Here is a 12,623-nt window from a genome sequence, read left to right as displayed (position 1 = left end):
TGAGCCAGCGCTGCCTGTTCTTCCCCGGCCCACGTTCCATGGAGCCAGCAGCTCCTTCCCTGCTTGCTTTGGGGGATTTTAACCCTGAAGTACCCACCGGTCACAGCGGGATGGGTGCCTGCACCCAGCCTGGCACCAGGTGCATGCTGGGGGCAGGAGGCAGGATCTGTCCTTGCTCCTGGAGCCATCAGAGCCGGTGGCGCATGGAGAGGCCGGGCTGGCAGCCTGCCAAGCCAAGGTGCGGACCGGCAGCGCCCGGCTCTGGCTGCACACCAGCTACCAGCAAGGTGACCCTGGGCAGGTGCCCAGCCCCACCAACCTGTGTCGTCTGCCCAGAGAGGGGGACACAGGTACTCATCCCTGTGCCAGCCCAGTGCCATGCTGCTGTCCCCATCCCCGCTGTGCCCCACAGCATCCTGGCCCCCACATCCCCATCCTTGCTGTACCCTATGGGTCCCTTACCCTGCACCGCCCCAGCCCCACAGCACCCCGACCCTCCTGCCCCACTGCACCCCATGGCTCCCCTGGCCCCCCCCATCCCTCTCCTTGCTGGTCGCCCTGGCTCCAGTGCCCCCCGCCCCCACCTGCAGCCCTGCCGCATGTCTGCTGCCATCTGCCTCTCCTTTTTGATTAGTATTAATTTTTAATTATGATTATTGACAGGGCTGCCAGCCCGGCTGCCAGCTGGGACAGCTGCCCAGTGTGAGACAGGCTGGGGGCAGCCCTGGCACTGCTGCACTCACTGGGCGGCTCCCTGCCACCCCTATGCCCAGCCGGGGAGGGCCCTGAGTGCCCCCCATCTCTCATCACCCTCTTCCCCCCAGGTAGGGACCTCGGGGTGCAGGAGCTGAGGATGGAGGCCATGGTGTCCCCAAAAAGTGGGATCCAGCTGGGCACCACCAGCCCCCCCACCCCTGGCCCGGCTGGGCTGCCAGGAGCCCATAAAGCCACGGAGATGAATGGCCCCTATTACTTTTTCAATCAAATGAAATCCCACCACGGCTACATGGGAATGGCAATGAACCCCAGCAGCACACGGCAGCCTCTGCCACCAACACACACACACACACACACACCCCCTCCCGCAGGTAACCTTGGCCTCCCCACAGGGCAGGGCACAGGGCACCCCATGAGCACCCCCCTTGCTGTGTGTGCCCATTGTGGGGGTGAGGGGATGGGGACAGTGTGCTGGGGTGGCATGGGGGGGCTCGGCCAGAGCCAGGTGGGGGGGCTACAGGGAGGGCAGAGAAGTGGGTGGAAGGGGCAGAGGGACGGGCAACCCCTGGCCCTCACCCACTTCATGCTGCCACTGCTGGTGGGGGAACAAACAGGGGCCATTAACGGGGTGTTGGATAGGGGTGTCAGCACCCCACGCACCCCTCGTGCTTGCACCCCCACCCCCAGCTTCAGGCCTGCCAGCCCCACAGCCCGTGCCCCACGCGTTGCTCCTGCCTGCCTCTCACCCGGGGGGCTGGGGCGGCCCCGCCCCCCCACTGCAGGCAGCGGGTACCCGCTGCAGGCAGGGCAGGTTGCCAGCCCTGCCGCGCCGGAGCTGGCCAAGGCCGGGCGAGCGGCACCATCGCGTGGCGAGGGGCCGGCAGTACAGGCAGGGCTGTACACGCGCTGCCCGTGCGGACCGACCCCGGGCAGGGCAGGCTGCAGCCCCCAGACCCTATGCCCGGGTCCCCCCTTCAGAGCCCCCTGGCTCCCCTGCCTGCAGACACCCCAGGCTGGGGGGTACCAGCCACCCCCATACTGCTGTTCCTCCCTCCCTGGCCCTGGGGCCAGCGTGGCCCACAGCACCCCTGCCCCGGTTGCCCTACAGGGGAGGGCAGCAGGGTCCTGCCCCCCCCGTACCTGTGCAGAGAAGCAGCCCACGGCCGGCACATGACACAAGGACACAGGGACAGGGCCTGGCACGCTGCATGCCAGGGACAAGCTCCCCCCTCCTGTCTCCAGCAGCATCTCTTGCCCCCACTGCACCTGGCACAGGGGGCCATAGGGGGTGGTAAAGGGCTGGCAGGCAGGCTGCAGACAGAGCCCTGGCACAGCTGCCCCAGGGGAGCTGCAGGGCTGGTGGCCCTGGAGAAGGGCAGCTGAGTCCCAGGGACACAGCTCTGTGCAGCCACAGCAGCATCCCAGAGCAAGGCAGGGCCCAGCACACTCCAGCGAGCCCCGCAGGCAGCCAAGGGCCCAGGGTGCCACGGGCACAATGCCTGCCTGCAGCACTGTGGCTGGACATGCCTCAAGCAACTGCAATAGCAGAGACGTGGTCAAGACTCTGTCCTGCGGGACCAGCTCTCTGCAGACCCCAGGTGCAGGCAGCAGCCCCAGCTGCAGGCAGGGCAGCAGGAAGCCATCACAGGCACCACATGGTGCAGGGCAAGTGGCCCCAGCTCTGGGCTCACGGGGAGGTGCAGATGGGCTGAATGTGCTGCCCTGGACAGAGCTGGAGCTGCTTGGGTGCTCCTGGAGGGGACAGAGGAAGCTCCTGTGGAGGAGAGCTGCAGTGAGGCCAGTAAGTGCAGGCAGCACTGTCAGGAGGTGAGCAGGCAGCTCCACCTCGAGAACCTGAATAGGCAAGGGGAAAGGACAAACCCAACAATCAAAAACATAAATAAAAGAATGAAAGGACAGAGTGTGGGCTGGGCTGTGCTGGAACAGGGTGGGAGGAGTAAGTGGGCCCCTCTGCAGCCAGGAGGGACAGCAGAGGACACGGGCGTGGAAAGGAGGAACCAGCAAACTCCCAGGGCTCAGCGGGCTGGGGCTGTGACCCTGCAGGTCTGGCACCAGTAAACCCTTGGGAAGCCAATAAGCTTCATACGCCCTGTGCTGCAGGTGCCCATGGGAGGGGATGTGAGCAAACACAGCCCGAGGTGGGCAGCGTGGGGACCACGCTGTGCTGCAGCCCACCTTGCAGGGACGCTGGGCAGCCCTCGGCTGGGGAGCTGGTCTTCCTGAGAAGGCAGACCAGTGTTCCACCAATGTGCAGGGGCTTGGGAGACATGGGGACCAGCTCCCCAGGCTGAGCTGACCCAGGAGCTGGGCTCTGGTACCCCCTCCCACATCCAGGCTTGCAGGGCAGCAAGCTGTGCCCATGCCTTGGCCAGGGGAGGACAGAGCCCAGCATCCTTCTGGGGACTATCCAGGGTCCCCCAGAGCAGAGGGGGACCCCCACAGCCCCAGGGAAAGGGGCACTGGTCCAGGGCACTGGGGAAAGCAGGGGGACACACACAGTGCCCCAAGCCCACAGTGATGCCTGGGCGATGCCAGCTCTGTACTCCTGGCCCCGCTCACCCAGCGGGTGGGCACAGGACATGGCAATGCATCGCCCCCCTCCCAGGAGATGCTCCCCCCGCCCCCCCCCAAGCAAGAGCCACCCCAGGGTGCCAGAACCCTGGCCCAGCCCTGGACACACAGACCATGCTCAGCTGCAGCCATTCATTGTGGGACGGGACAGGGGGACCCCGCAGGCAGCACCCCACTCCCCCCACAGTCACACGACAAACTTGGTCTTGGTGAGGGAGCCGCTCTTGGTGGCCGTGTCCGCGTGGGCCTGGTACCCTATGGCCACCTTCTGCGACAGGCCCAGGTGCTCCTTGTATACGCGCCTGGAGGAGGGAAGGGGCTGTGTGAACAAGGCAGCATCGCTCCTCCCACCGGCTCCTGCCCAGGGACCCCATTCCCTCCAAGTGTGGCCCCACACAGCCCACCCACGACGTTGTATTACCCGATGTGGGTGACCCCTTCCCGGTTCTCTGCTTCCCGGGTCCAGATGGCAATCTTGTCCCCCTTGGCACGGATGTTGATGACCGCCCCGCACACCTCATCGCTGTACTCATCAAACATCTCCCCGATAAGGCACAGCAGCTGCCGGGAGAAGGGGAGTTTGGGACAGTCCCCGCTGGGGCTCGGCACTGCAGCAGGGGGACCCTGCAAGCCAGCCCGAGCAGGGCCACACTCACCGTCTCCAGCCAGAAACGGTCCAGCTCGGTGTGCCGTTGCTGCTTGGCCAGGGTGATGAGCCAGCGCCCACCACGCTTGTTCTGGCTGTCCTCCCACATCGGCTCGATGCCATCCTAGGGATGGGCAAGGGGATGGTCAGGGACACCAAGCACCTGGCCAGAGATGGCTCAGGGAGCTGTGAGCACCCAGCCAGGCTTCCCCTCCCACCCTACAGCCAGGGCACCCTGACAGCCCCAGCAGCACCCAACGTGGCCCCATAATGCTAGGTGCTGTAGGGAGCTGTGAGGAGAGACTGCGGTGGAGGGGGTGTCGCACCTTGAAGAGGGAGTAGTCACAGCCAGATGTGAGCTTGCTGGCGAGCTGGATGTGGCTGTACAGCCTGTGCCGGGCAGAGACAAGACACAGAAGCAGGTGAGAAGAGGTGCCTCAGGGACCCCCAGCACCCTCCTCTGGCCCAGATCCCCCCACCGGGGCCTCTCTGGAGGGGGCGCATTGTCCACCCATGGGACACTCACGCCCAGAAGTCCTCCACAGTGCTGAACTTGGTGACGAGGCGCAGGTTTGCTTGCCACATCTTGCTTTTGTCATTCTTGAAGAACCACAGTGCCCACCTGGGGAGGGAGGGGAGGTCAGCCACGCTGGAGCCCCCCTCCAGCCCCGGCACCCCCCTCCCAGCGCTGGGAGAGGCTGCCCGTGGCCAGGCCCCCCATACCTGTTCTGCAGGGGGTGCTTGCCCAGGGTCTCTGCCAGGAGCAGCTCTTGCTGCTGAGCCCTCCGCCGCCGCCGCTCCTCCTGCCTCCTCTGGGGAAGGAGGGACAGCCCCAAGGAGCCCCACAGCCACCCCAGCAGGGAGCCTGCAGCCCCTCAGCCACCCCCACACCATGACATGGGTCCCACAGCCAAACCCCCTGAGGGGATGGCAGGGTCACCTAGGCTCTACTGCCAGGCCCAGCCACAGGGACAGCACTCACCTGCTCCCCCGTAGCCATCCTGCCCAGCACAAGCCCCCCGGCCGCCCCTGGCCCTTAAGTGCCCACAGGCGGGCGGGATGAGGCAGTCAGCCCAGCTGCGGCTGGTGGGGCGGGAGGGTGGTGTGCTGGGGAGGGGTGCCGGGCCTGCCCCTCCTGGGGAGCAGGGAGATGGGGGGGATCCCCCCCTAGGGCAGGGAACTGGGGGATGAGGGCAGGGAGTCAGGGTGGGATGAGATCAGGATGGGGGGGTAGGATGGGGTAAGGTGGGGACAGTGTGGGGTGGGATCCAGATGGTGTGGGGCAGGGCAGGATGGTACACAGATAGGGTGGGATAGTATCAGGGTAGGGGGTGGGATGGGATGGGATGTGATGGGGAGGATGGGATCAGGGGAGGATGGGATGGGAACAACATGGGATAGGAATGGAATGGGATGGGGAGAATGTGGGATGTGACAGGGAGGGGATGGGATCAGGTGGGATGGGGGATGGGAATGGAATAGGGAGAGGGTAGAATGTGGAGGGGGTGGGACGGGGACAGCATGTAGAGGGAAGGGGATGGGATCGGGATGAGATGGGATGGGGATCAGGATGAGATGGGATGAGGGGATGGAATCAGGTGGGACGGGGACGGGAACGGAATAGGGAGAGGGTAGAACGTGGAGGGGGTGGGACGGGGACAGCATGTAGAGGGAAGGGGATGGGATCGGGATGAGATGGGATGGGGATCGGGATGAGATGGGATGAGGGGATGGGATCAGGTGGGACGGGGACGGGAACGGAATAGGGAGAGGGTAGAACGTGGAGGGGGTGGGACGGGGACAGCATGTAGAGGGAAGGGGATGGGATCGGGATGCGATGGGATGGGGATCGGGATGAGATGGGATGAGGGGATGGGATCAGGTGGGACGGGGACGGGAACGGAATAGGGAGAGGGTAGAACATGGAGGGGGTGGGACGGGGACAGCATGTAGAGGGAAGGGGATGGGATCGGGATGAGATGGGATGGGGATCGGGATGAGATGGGATGAGGATCGGGATGAGATGGGATGGGGATCGGGATGAGATGGGATGAGGATCGGGAGGAGACGGGACAGGGAGAGGGTGGGATGGGGATGGGGCGTGATGGGGACCAGGACACGATAGCGTGGGGACAGCGTGGGATGGGATCGGGACGGGTGGGGATGGGCAGAAGGTGCGACGCGACGGGACCGTCCCGGGGGTGCCGAGCCGCGCGGGGAAGGGGCCCGCGGGCAGGGGCGGCAAAGGGCCGGGGGCGCCGGGGCGGGGCGGGGGCGGCGGGGCAGGGCCGGGCAGGGCTCGGCAGGGCCGGGCAGGGCCGGGCAGGGCTCAGCAGGGCTCGGCAGGGCCGGGCAGGGCTCAGCCCGGCTCAGCCCGGCGCGGCGCGGTCCCCCCCGCGCAGCGCGGCGCAGCGCGGCCCCGGCACAGCCGCACTGAGCCCGCCCCGCCGCAGCCCGGCCCGGCCCGGCCCGGCCCGCCCGTCCCCGCCGCCAGCGAGCCAGGTCGGGCGGGCGGCGGGGCCGGGGGCGCGGGGAGGGGCGGGGATGCGCGGGGCGGGCGGGGAGCGGGGCCGGGGGGGGCCGGGGCGGGGTGAAGCCGTGCGGCCTCTCCCCGCAGAGCCGCCATGGAGGTGTTCATGAAGGGCTTGTCCAAGGCCAAGGAGGGGGTGGTCGCCGCCGCCGAGAAGACCAAGCAGGGGGTGGCCGAGGCCGCCGAGAAGACCAAGGAGGGGGTCCTCTATGTCGGTAAGGGCCGGCTCGGCCTGCCTGCCCCCCGCCTGCCCCCCGCCTGCCCCCCGGCTAAGCCCTGCCCGTCCCCTGCATGCCCCTGCCGGCCCCCTCTGCCTGCCCTTGCCCGCTCCTGTCTTTGCCCTTGCGGTCTCCTGCCCGTCCCCCTGCCCGTCCCCCGCCTGTCCCGGCCCCGCTCCCCCCGCCCACCCCTGCCCCTTCCCCGCCACGACCACCCTGCCGCCGGGGTGTCCCGGGGCACAGGGCCGGTGCCCGCAGCGCCCTGCCCGCCCCCTGCCCACAGGGCGTGTGCAGGCAGGAGGATGGGCAGGGGCGGGGATGGTCCCCGGGCTGAGGGGATGGGACCCCCGGGGACCGCACCCCCTGCGGCTCCCGGTGGTCTGAGCCCGAGGGCCCCGCGGCTCCTTGCCGAGGATGCTCTGGGGCAGGAGCGCAGGGGGACCGCCATGGAGGTGCTGGGAGCAGGGAGGCTGGGGACGCGTTTGTCCCCCTCGGAGAGGCCGTGTCCTGCAGCGCATCCCACACCACGGCTCTGCCGGCATCGCCTCTGCACCCAGCCGGAGGGTGGGGGGCGTCCCCTCCGCGCTGCCCCTCGGGGCCGGGGTCCATTCGGGGCCAAATCCTAGAAGACATCGCTGGCAGGGAGGAGGCAGCTCCCGGGCAGGCTGCGTGCCTGGCTGTGGTGTTGGGCTGCTCGGGGAGGGAGCTGAGGCCGTGCCTGCCTGCAGCAGGAGGGCTGGGGCTCAGTCCCGCTCCGGAGGGTTGGGAGGGCTGAGGCCCCGCAGTTGTTCCTATGGGTGGTGGTGGGTGCTTGCCCTGGACCCCCAGCCTGCCCAGGGGTGCGTGCCCTGGATGGGGGTCCAGCAGCTCAAGGAGCACCCCGAGGCCCCATCCTGCAGGAGCTCCCCAGCCCCTGCCGTTGCCCCATCGCTCCCATCCCGTGGGGTGCCCTGGCATCTGCGGGCAGTGTTGCTCTGCCTGAAGGGAGCCTGGCAGGGTCGGCATGGCCAGCGGCAGCACCCAGCCCCAGGCCGCTCCGGCTCTGGGGCTTCCCCTGCCATGTTGGCACCGGCTCTGGGTATGGATCCCAGCTCCCGCGGGAGGCTTTGCTCAGCAGCACGACCGACATTCACCCTGCCCAGCTGTGTCCTGGCGTGGCCCTGGGCCCAGGGGTCCCTGCCCTGCCTGGCCCTGTGCTGCCCCAGCCCGGGCTCCTGCAGGGACCGGAGGAGCCTCACGGGGAGCCAGGCGGGTGCTCAGTCCCCCTGCTGCCCCGGCATGGCCGGGCTGGGGTGCGGGCAGGATGCGGCCCTGGCTCGCAGAGCCCTGCCAGGGTCCCGGGCACAGCACGTGGCAGAGCCTGGCCACCGGCCCCTCTAACCGCATCTCTGTCTCTTTCTACCCCCAGGGAGTAAAACCCAAGGCGTGGTGCAAGGCGTCACCTCAGGTACAGTCTCCCCCGGCTCTCTGCCACGGTACCCCTCTGGCCCCAAGAGTGCAGCCATGCTAACGAGATCAGAGGCTAATTGAGGGGCTGATGTCACCCGGCTAAAGCCTCTTATATAACAGGGCCCGCAACGAAGGGTTTGCGGCGGCTGCTCACACTCCCTGCCCAGCTGCAGAGCCGCGTCCTGGCCCCCTCCCCTCCCCAGCGCCCGGGCAGGGAGGCGGAGAGGGCCTGATCCTGCCCAGCGACTCCCCACCAGCCCTCCCGGGTGCGGGGCATGGAGCCGTGGCTGGGCACCCCTCCCTGGCCCGGGGGGGCACTGATGGGCACCCCCGGCTCTTGCAGTGGCTGAGAAAGCGAAGGAGCAGGCGTCCCAGCTGGGCGAAGCGGCATTCTCAGGCGCTGGCAACATCGCGGCAGCCACAGGGCTGGTGAAGAAGGAGGAGTTCCCTGCAGACCTGAAGGTGAGACCACCTGGCCACTGCCATGGCCACGGGGAGGCTGGCACGTCCCCAGGCTTGGCGGGGAGCCCCTCAGCTGCTCCCCAGCCCTGCGGGAGGGACCCTGCGGGTCCCCAGCTGCTCTGCCTGTGCCCAGGGCAGGCAGGCATCGCTGCCCTGAGCGTGCCGGCTGCGTGCGCGGCCGCTGCGGACGTGTGCGTGCGCAGGCTCCTGCATGGCGGCTGGTGGTGCGGGGCCTGCGACGCATCGCTCCAGCGGCTTCGAGGTGACCTGACAGCTGCGGGAGCAGAGGGGCAGGGAGGGGCAGGACGTTCGCATCTCGCCGCCCCCGTGAGCCGTTGGCTTCCAGCTTAGCCCAAAATAGCATCAGCTGAAGAAATGAGGCCACCGCCACCACCGCTGCTGCACGGGGGGATCGGCCGCCCCCCTTCCCCTCCTGTCAGCTGCTCTGCCAGCCCCAGGGAGGGGTTACCCAGCACCACCCTCCCCTGCTAGGGATGCAGGATGCTCCCGTGGCTCTGCCAGTGCCTGGAGCCCACCAGGGCCCACACGGTGCCAGCACCCATCACCTGCCTGGGGCCAGGGCCGGGAGCAGTGCAGGGACACGCACCCCCAGGCCCTGCTCCCGTGGACTCCTGCCTGTCACCTCCCAGCTAGGTGGGCTGGTGTGTGCTTGGGATGCCCTTGCCAGCCACCCCCTGCTGGGCCCCCAACGTGGAGCCCCCAGCATTCCGGGTGCATTGCTGGCCTCTGCCCGGTCCCCCTGGTCTGGCAGGGGCAGGGACGGTGGGTGCCGCGTGGGGGGCTGTGTGCATGGGACTGACCCCCCCGGTTCACCCCCAGCCGGAGGAGGTGGCCCAGGAGGCTGTTGAGGAGCCGCTGGTCGAGCCGCTGCTGGAGCCAGAGGGGGAGAACTACGAGGAGCCCCCGCAGGTGAGGGGATGGGGTGGCAGGGGGGCACAGGGCACTGCGGAGGGCATGGGGTGCCAGCACTCGGCGTGGCTGGTGGCTGTCACTGTCCGGAGCAAAGCTCGGAGCCTGCCTGCTCCCAGGTGCTCCGTGCACGCAGCCCTGCAGCCTCGCGGGCAGGCTGGCCTAGGGCTGGGCGGGACAGGGACTCTGCATCCCACCTGAGCTCTCTCACCGGCTCTTTCTTTCCCCACCCCACAGGAGGAATACCAGGAATACGAGCCAGAGGCATAATGGACCCCCGTCCTCGCCTCTTCCACCAGCAGCACAACGAACCGCCGGTAGCCCCCTGCTCCTCCCCAGCCGGCCCCGGCCAGTCCCCCTGTGCCAGGGAGGAGCAGGGGTGCCCCTGCACTGTTCGCTCACGAGTTCTTCCTCCAGTTCCGTTCCAAGGGACTGCGTCCATGTCTCCGTACCATGTCTAGCAGTGAGAAAAACCCGCCATGTCCAAGCCCCTGAGCCCCGGCACGTGCCCGAGCCGTGGGCGCTGCCCGCAGGGGCTGGTGTGCGTGTGTGCGTGCGTGTGTCCGTGTGTCCGTGAAGCCCGGGTTTATCGCTCTGTATCCCTCCCAGCGCCATAAACCCTGGCTGCGTCCCGGTGTGTCTGTGTCTGTACAAAGCATGTTTACCTGCTCGCGGGCTGCTGTACATTTTGCTTGCACGCGTGTCCCTGTGGTTCTGCTCTGGTCATCGTGGAACTATTTTTTTTTTTTATATACATATCTCTATCTATGGGTGGACGGGTCTTTTTGCCTTCGTGAACCCTTGGCGCCCAAGCCCGCTCCCCAGCCTGCTGGGTGGTGACGGTGCCCGCGCCCCCCCCCCCCCGAGGTCCCGTAGTGCCGATGCTGTGTTGTGACGTGGCATGGATATCCCCCGCCCCCGTCGCTGGATGTGCAATACGAGGGCAGCTGCCAGTGACACAGCTGCCCCCGTGTCCGTGAATAAAGCCAACTCTCGTCTGTAGCCCCCGCTGGTCCTGGTTTTGGGTTCCCTGGGGAGAGGGGTGGCCCTGTGCTTTCACAGCGGGGGTAGTTTTGGGAAGAGGAATGAGGGGCTGGGGCAGGCTAGCTGACCCGTTCCGGCTGGGGGAGTGGGCAGGACTGGGTCCTTGTGAGGACAAGATGCCTTCCGGTCTGCTCGCTGCTGCATCAGCAGCAGGTCACTGTGCCCTGGGCCTCCAGCCGCACACCGGCTGAGGCCTGGGGTGCAGGCAGTGTCCCCGTGCCACCTGCCTGTGTGCTGGCTGCAGCGCTGTGCGTCTGCAGGAGAATGCAGGGGGCCCTTTGGGGCTGAGGACCCCGAGCCAGGATGAGGTTAGACATAGTCCTGGGCTCGAGCAGTGGTCCCCTCCCAGGAGATGCTGGCTGTGCTAGCAGAGGGGGTTCAGGTGCTGGGCACAGGCTTCCTCCAGTCCTCCCTGCAGCAGGTTGTGGTGCTGCTTGTAAGGTACCTCCTAGGGATGCTCCCTGATCTAGCTCCTTGTGCTAGAGGTGCAGAGCAAAGGGGAGCCTCTGTGCTGTCCCCACCTTCCTACGTGACCCTGCTCCCCTCAGGGGGCCGGGGACATGGCTGGCACCTGCGGCTCGCTCAGCTGCTGTGTGACCACCTCAAGGGCAGGTGATGCCACACACCACTGAGCGATGGCCACCACAGCAGGGGGTCCTGTGCCCACCCTGACTGAGCACAGTCCTTGGGCCTTCAGCTCCCCCCAGGCAGGGCCACCAACCCAGCCTGAGTCCCCAGGCAGCCTCTGGTCCCTCCACTGCAGCACAGGCTGGGGTGAGAGGCTGGGCTGAGTCTCCCTGCCATGCATATCAGATTAAATCCCCCACCCGTGCTGGCTCGCCAGCTTTGCTGGCAAAGAGTGAAGCTGCAGCAGTCAGCATGGACACACAACAGGTTTGCTGATGCCTGCAAATCCCCGCCCTGGCTCTGCTCCCCGTGTCTGCACCAGTTGTGTTATTAAATGGACCGAGACGGCTGTACCGTGGGCTGTCCACTCCCCTACAGCCAATTGCCTTTTTTCCTTCCCTTGTCCAATTCTGCCAGCCATGGGCAAGCAGCCCCAAACCAGCATCAGCATGGCTTCCTCCAGCATTCAGGAGGCTGTAAAGGGGCTGGGGCAGAGGTGGTGTGGGGGAAGACAGCCCCCTGCCCAGGAGAGCCGAAAGCCAGGCAGCAGGGAGAGAACGTGCTCAAACCAACCATTTATAGAGACCAGGGTGCACCCTCTGTGCAGCACATGGTATCCCGGGTACCCCGGCGCCGGACTGACCCTCGCTGTGCGGCTGCCAGTGACGCCTGGGGCATCCCTGCCAGGTGCTGTGACTGTAGGTGAAACCGGCCCCATTGTACACCGTGAACAACTTCTGCAGAGCGCACAGGTAGGCAGTGGTTCGCTGGTCCGGACCCAGGTTGTACCTTGCAGCCATGGTCATAATTTGCTAGAGAGAGAGAAGAGCTGTGAGGCCGGTGCGTGCTGGGAGGTTCTGGGTGCCGAGGGGTGGGCAGAGGACCCAGAGAGGAGGGTGCAGGCAGTGCCACATGTGCAAGTACCGGGCCAGGGCCCAGCAGCACCTGAAGGGGAAGAGGTCACCTCCACACCAAACAACCAAGCGGGCTGTTCTGTAACAGTCTACTATGGTTTCCTGGAGCCATCTACGAGCAGGTCTAAAGATGCTGTCCTACTGCTGCCCCACAGCAGTCCCCTGCAGACAGACCCTGCGACCGGGGGTGGGCTCCACGCACACCACTCAGGCTGCTGAGCATGGCATGCAGCCGCTTTCCTGAGGGGTGGCATGAGACCCCCCACTCAGCAGTGCTGGCACCACCCTGCACCCACTTGCTCATCTAAGCAGCCCTGGAAATGGGGAACACAGGCTCAGGGGGACAGAGAGAGGGACGGGGACCCAACAGCAACAAGGGACACTGCTGAGCACAAGGCTTTGCCCAAAGTGTGGACACAGCCGCTACTGGGAAGATGAGCCCAGGCCTTGTGCTGACCCACCAGGAGTGGTGATGGGGTGCTGTGGGTGGGCAC

The 12,623-nt window shown here is 67.0% G+C and overlaps 2 protein-coding genes across 4 annotated transcripts; one reads left to right on the top strand and one right to left on the bottom strand.

Annotated features, from left to right (window-relative positions):
• Window positions 1–3,496: 3,496 nt before the first annotated feature.
• EIF4E1B (eukaryotic translation initiation factor 4E family member 1B) lies at window positions 3,497–4,955 on the bottom strand. Its single transcript, XM_075715293.1, has 7 exons — window positions 4,938–4,955; window positions 4,679–4,767; window positions 4,482–4,577; window positions 4,282–4,345; window positions 3,966–4,079; window positions 3,731–3,870; window positions 3,497–3,611 (listed from the first exon to the last, which is right to left on the bottom strand). The coding sequence occupies exons 1-7, from the start codon at window positions 4,953–4,955 to the stop codon at window positions 3,497–3,499; spliced, it is 636 nt and encodes a 211-aa protein (XP_075571408.1).
• Window positions 4,956–6,579: 1,624 nt separating this feature from the next.
• Window positions 6,580–9,814, top strand: SNCB (synuclein beta). 3 transcript variants are annotated; one of them, XM_075715500.1, is made up of 5 exons: window positions 6,580–6,700; window positions 8,112–8,150; window positions 8,496–8,614; window positions 9,455–9,544; window positions 9,782–9,814. In XM_075715500.1, the coding sequence occupies exons 1-5, from the start codon at window positions 6,580–6,582 to the stop codon at window positions 9,812–9,814; spliced, it is 402 nt and encodes a 133-aa protein (XP_075571615.1). The 3 variants fall into 3 exon arrangements, with proteins under 3 accessions (XP_075571615.1, XP_075571616.1, XP_075571617.1); XM_075715501.1 differs by lacking the exon at window positions 8,112–8,150; XM_075715502.1 differs by lacking the exon at window positions 9,455–9,544.
• The last annotated feature ends 2,809 nt before the right edge of the window (window positions 9,815–12,623 follow it).

Source organism: Pelecanus crispus, chromosome 8, assembly GCF_030463565.1.
Source record: "Pelecanus crispus isolate bPelCri1 chromosome 8, bPelCri1.pri, whole genome shotgun sequence".
In the NCBI taxonomy this organism is placed as follows: domain Eukaryota; kingdom Metazoa; phylum Chordata; class Aves; order Pelecaniformes; family Pelecanidae; genus Pelecanus; species Pelecanus crispus.
The sequence above is the reverse complement of the archived record's forward strand: the minus strand, read 5'-3'. Positions and strand labels throughout refer to the sequence as shown.

What these genes read in the sequence shown, in the direction of transcription:
- EIF4E1B (XM_075715293.1), bottom strand. An exon ending in ACTGTGGAGGACTTCTGGGC is followed by an intron (nt 4,346 to 4,481) that starts GTGAGTGTCCCA and finishes TGCCCGGCACAG; the next exon opens with GCTGTACAGCCACATCCAGC. An exon ending in ACCGTTTCTGGCTGGAGACG is followed by an intron (nt 3,871 to 3,965) that starts GTGAGTGTGGCC and finishes TTCTCCCGGCAG; the next exon opens with CTGCTGTGCCTTATCGGGGA.
- SNCB (XM_075715500.1), top strand. Translation starts at nt 6,580, where the DNA reads ATGGAGGTGTTCATGAAGGGCTTGTCCAAGGCCAAGGAGGGGGTGGTC. An exon ending in GGAGGGGGTCCTCTATGTCG is followed by an intron (nt 6,701 to 8,111) that starts GTAAGGGCCGGC and finishes TTCTACCCCCAG; the next exon opens with GGAGTAAAACCCAAGGCGTG. An exon ending in AGTTCCCTGCAGACCTGAAG is followed by an intron (nt 8,615 to 9,454) that starts GTGAGACCACCT and finishes GTTCACCCCCAG; the next exon opens with CCGGAGGAGGTGGCCCAGGA.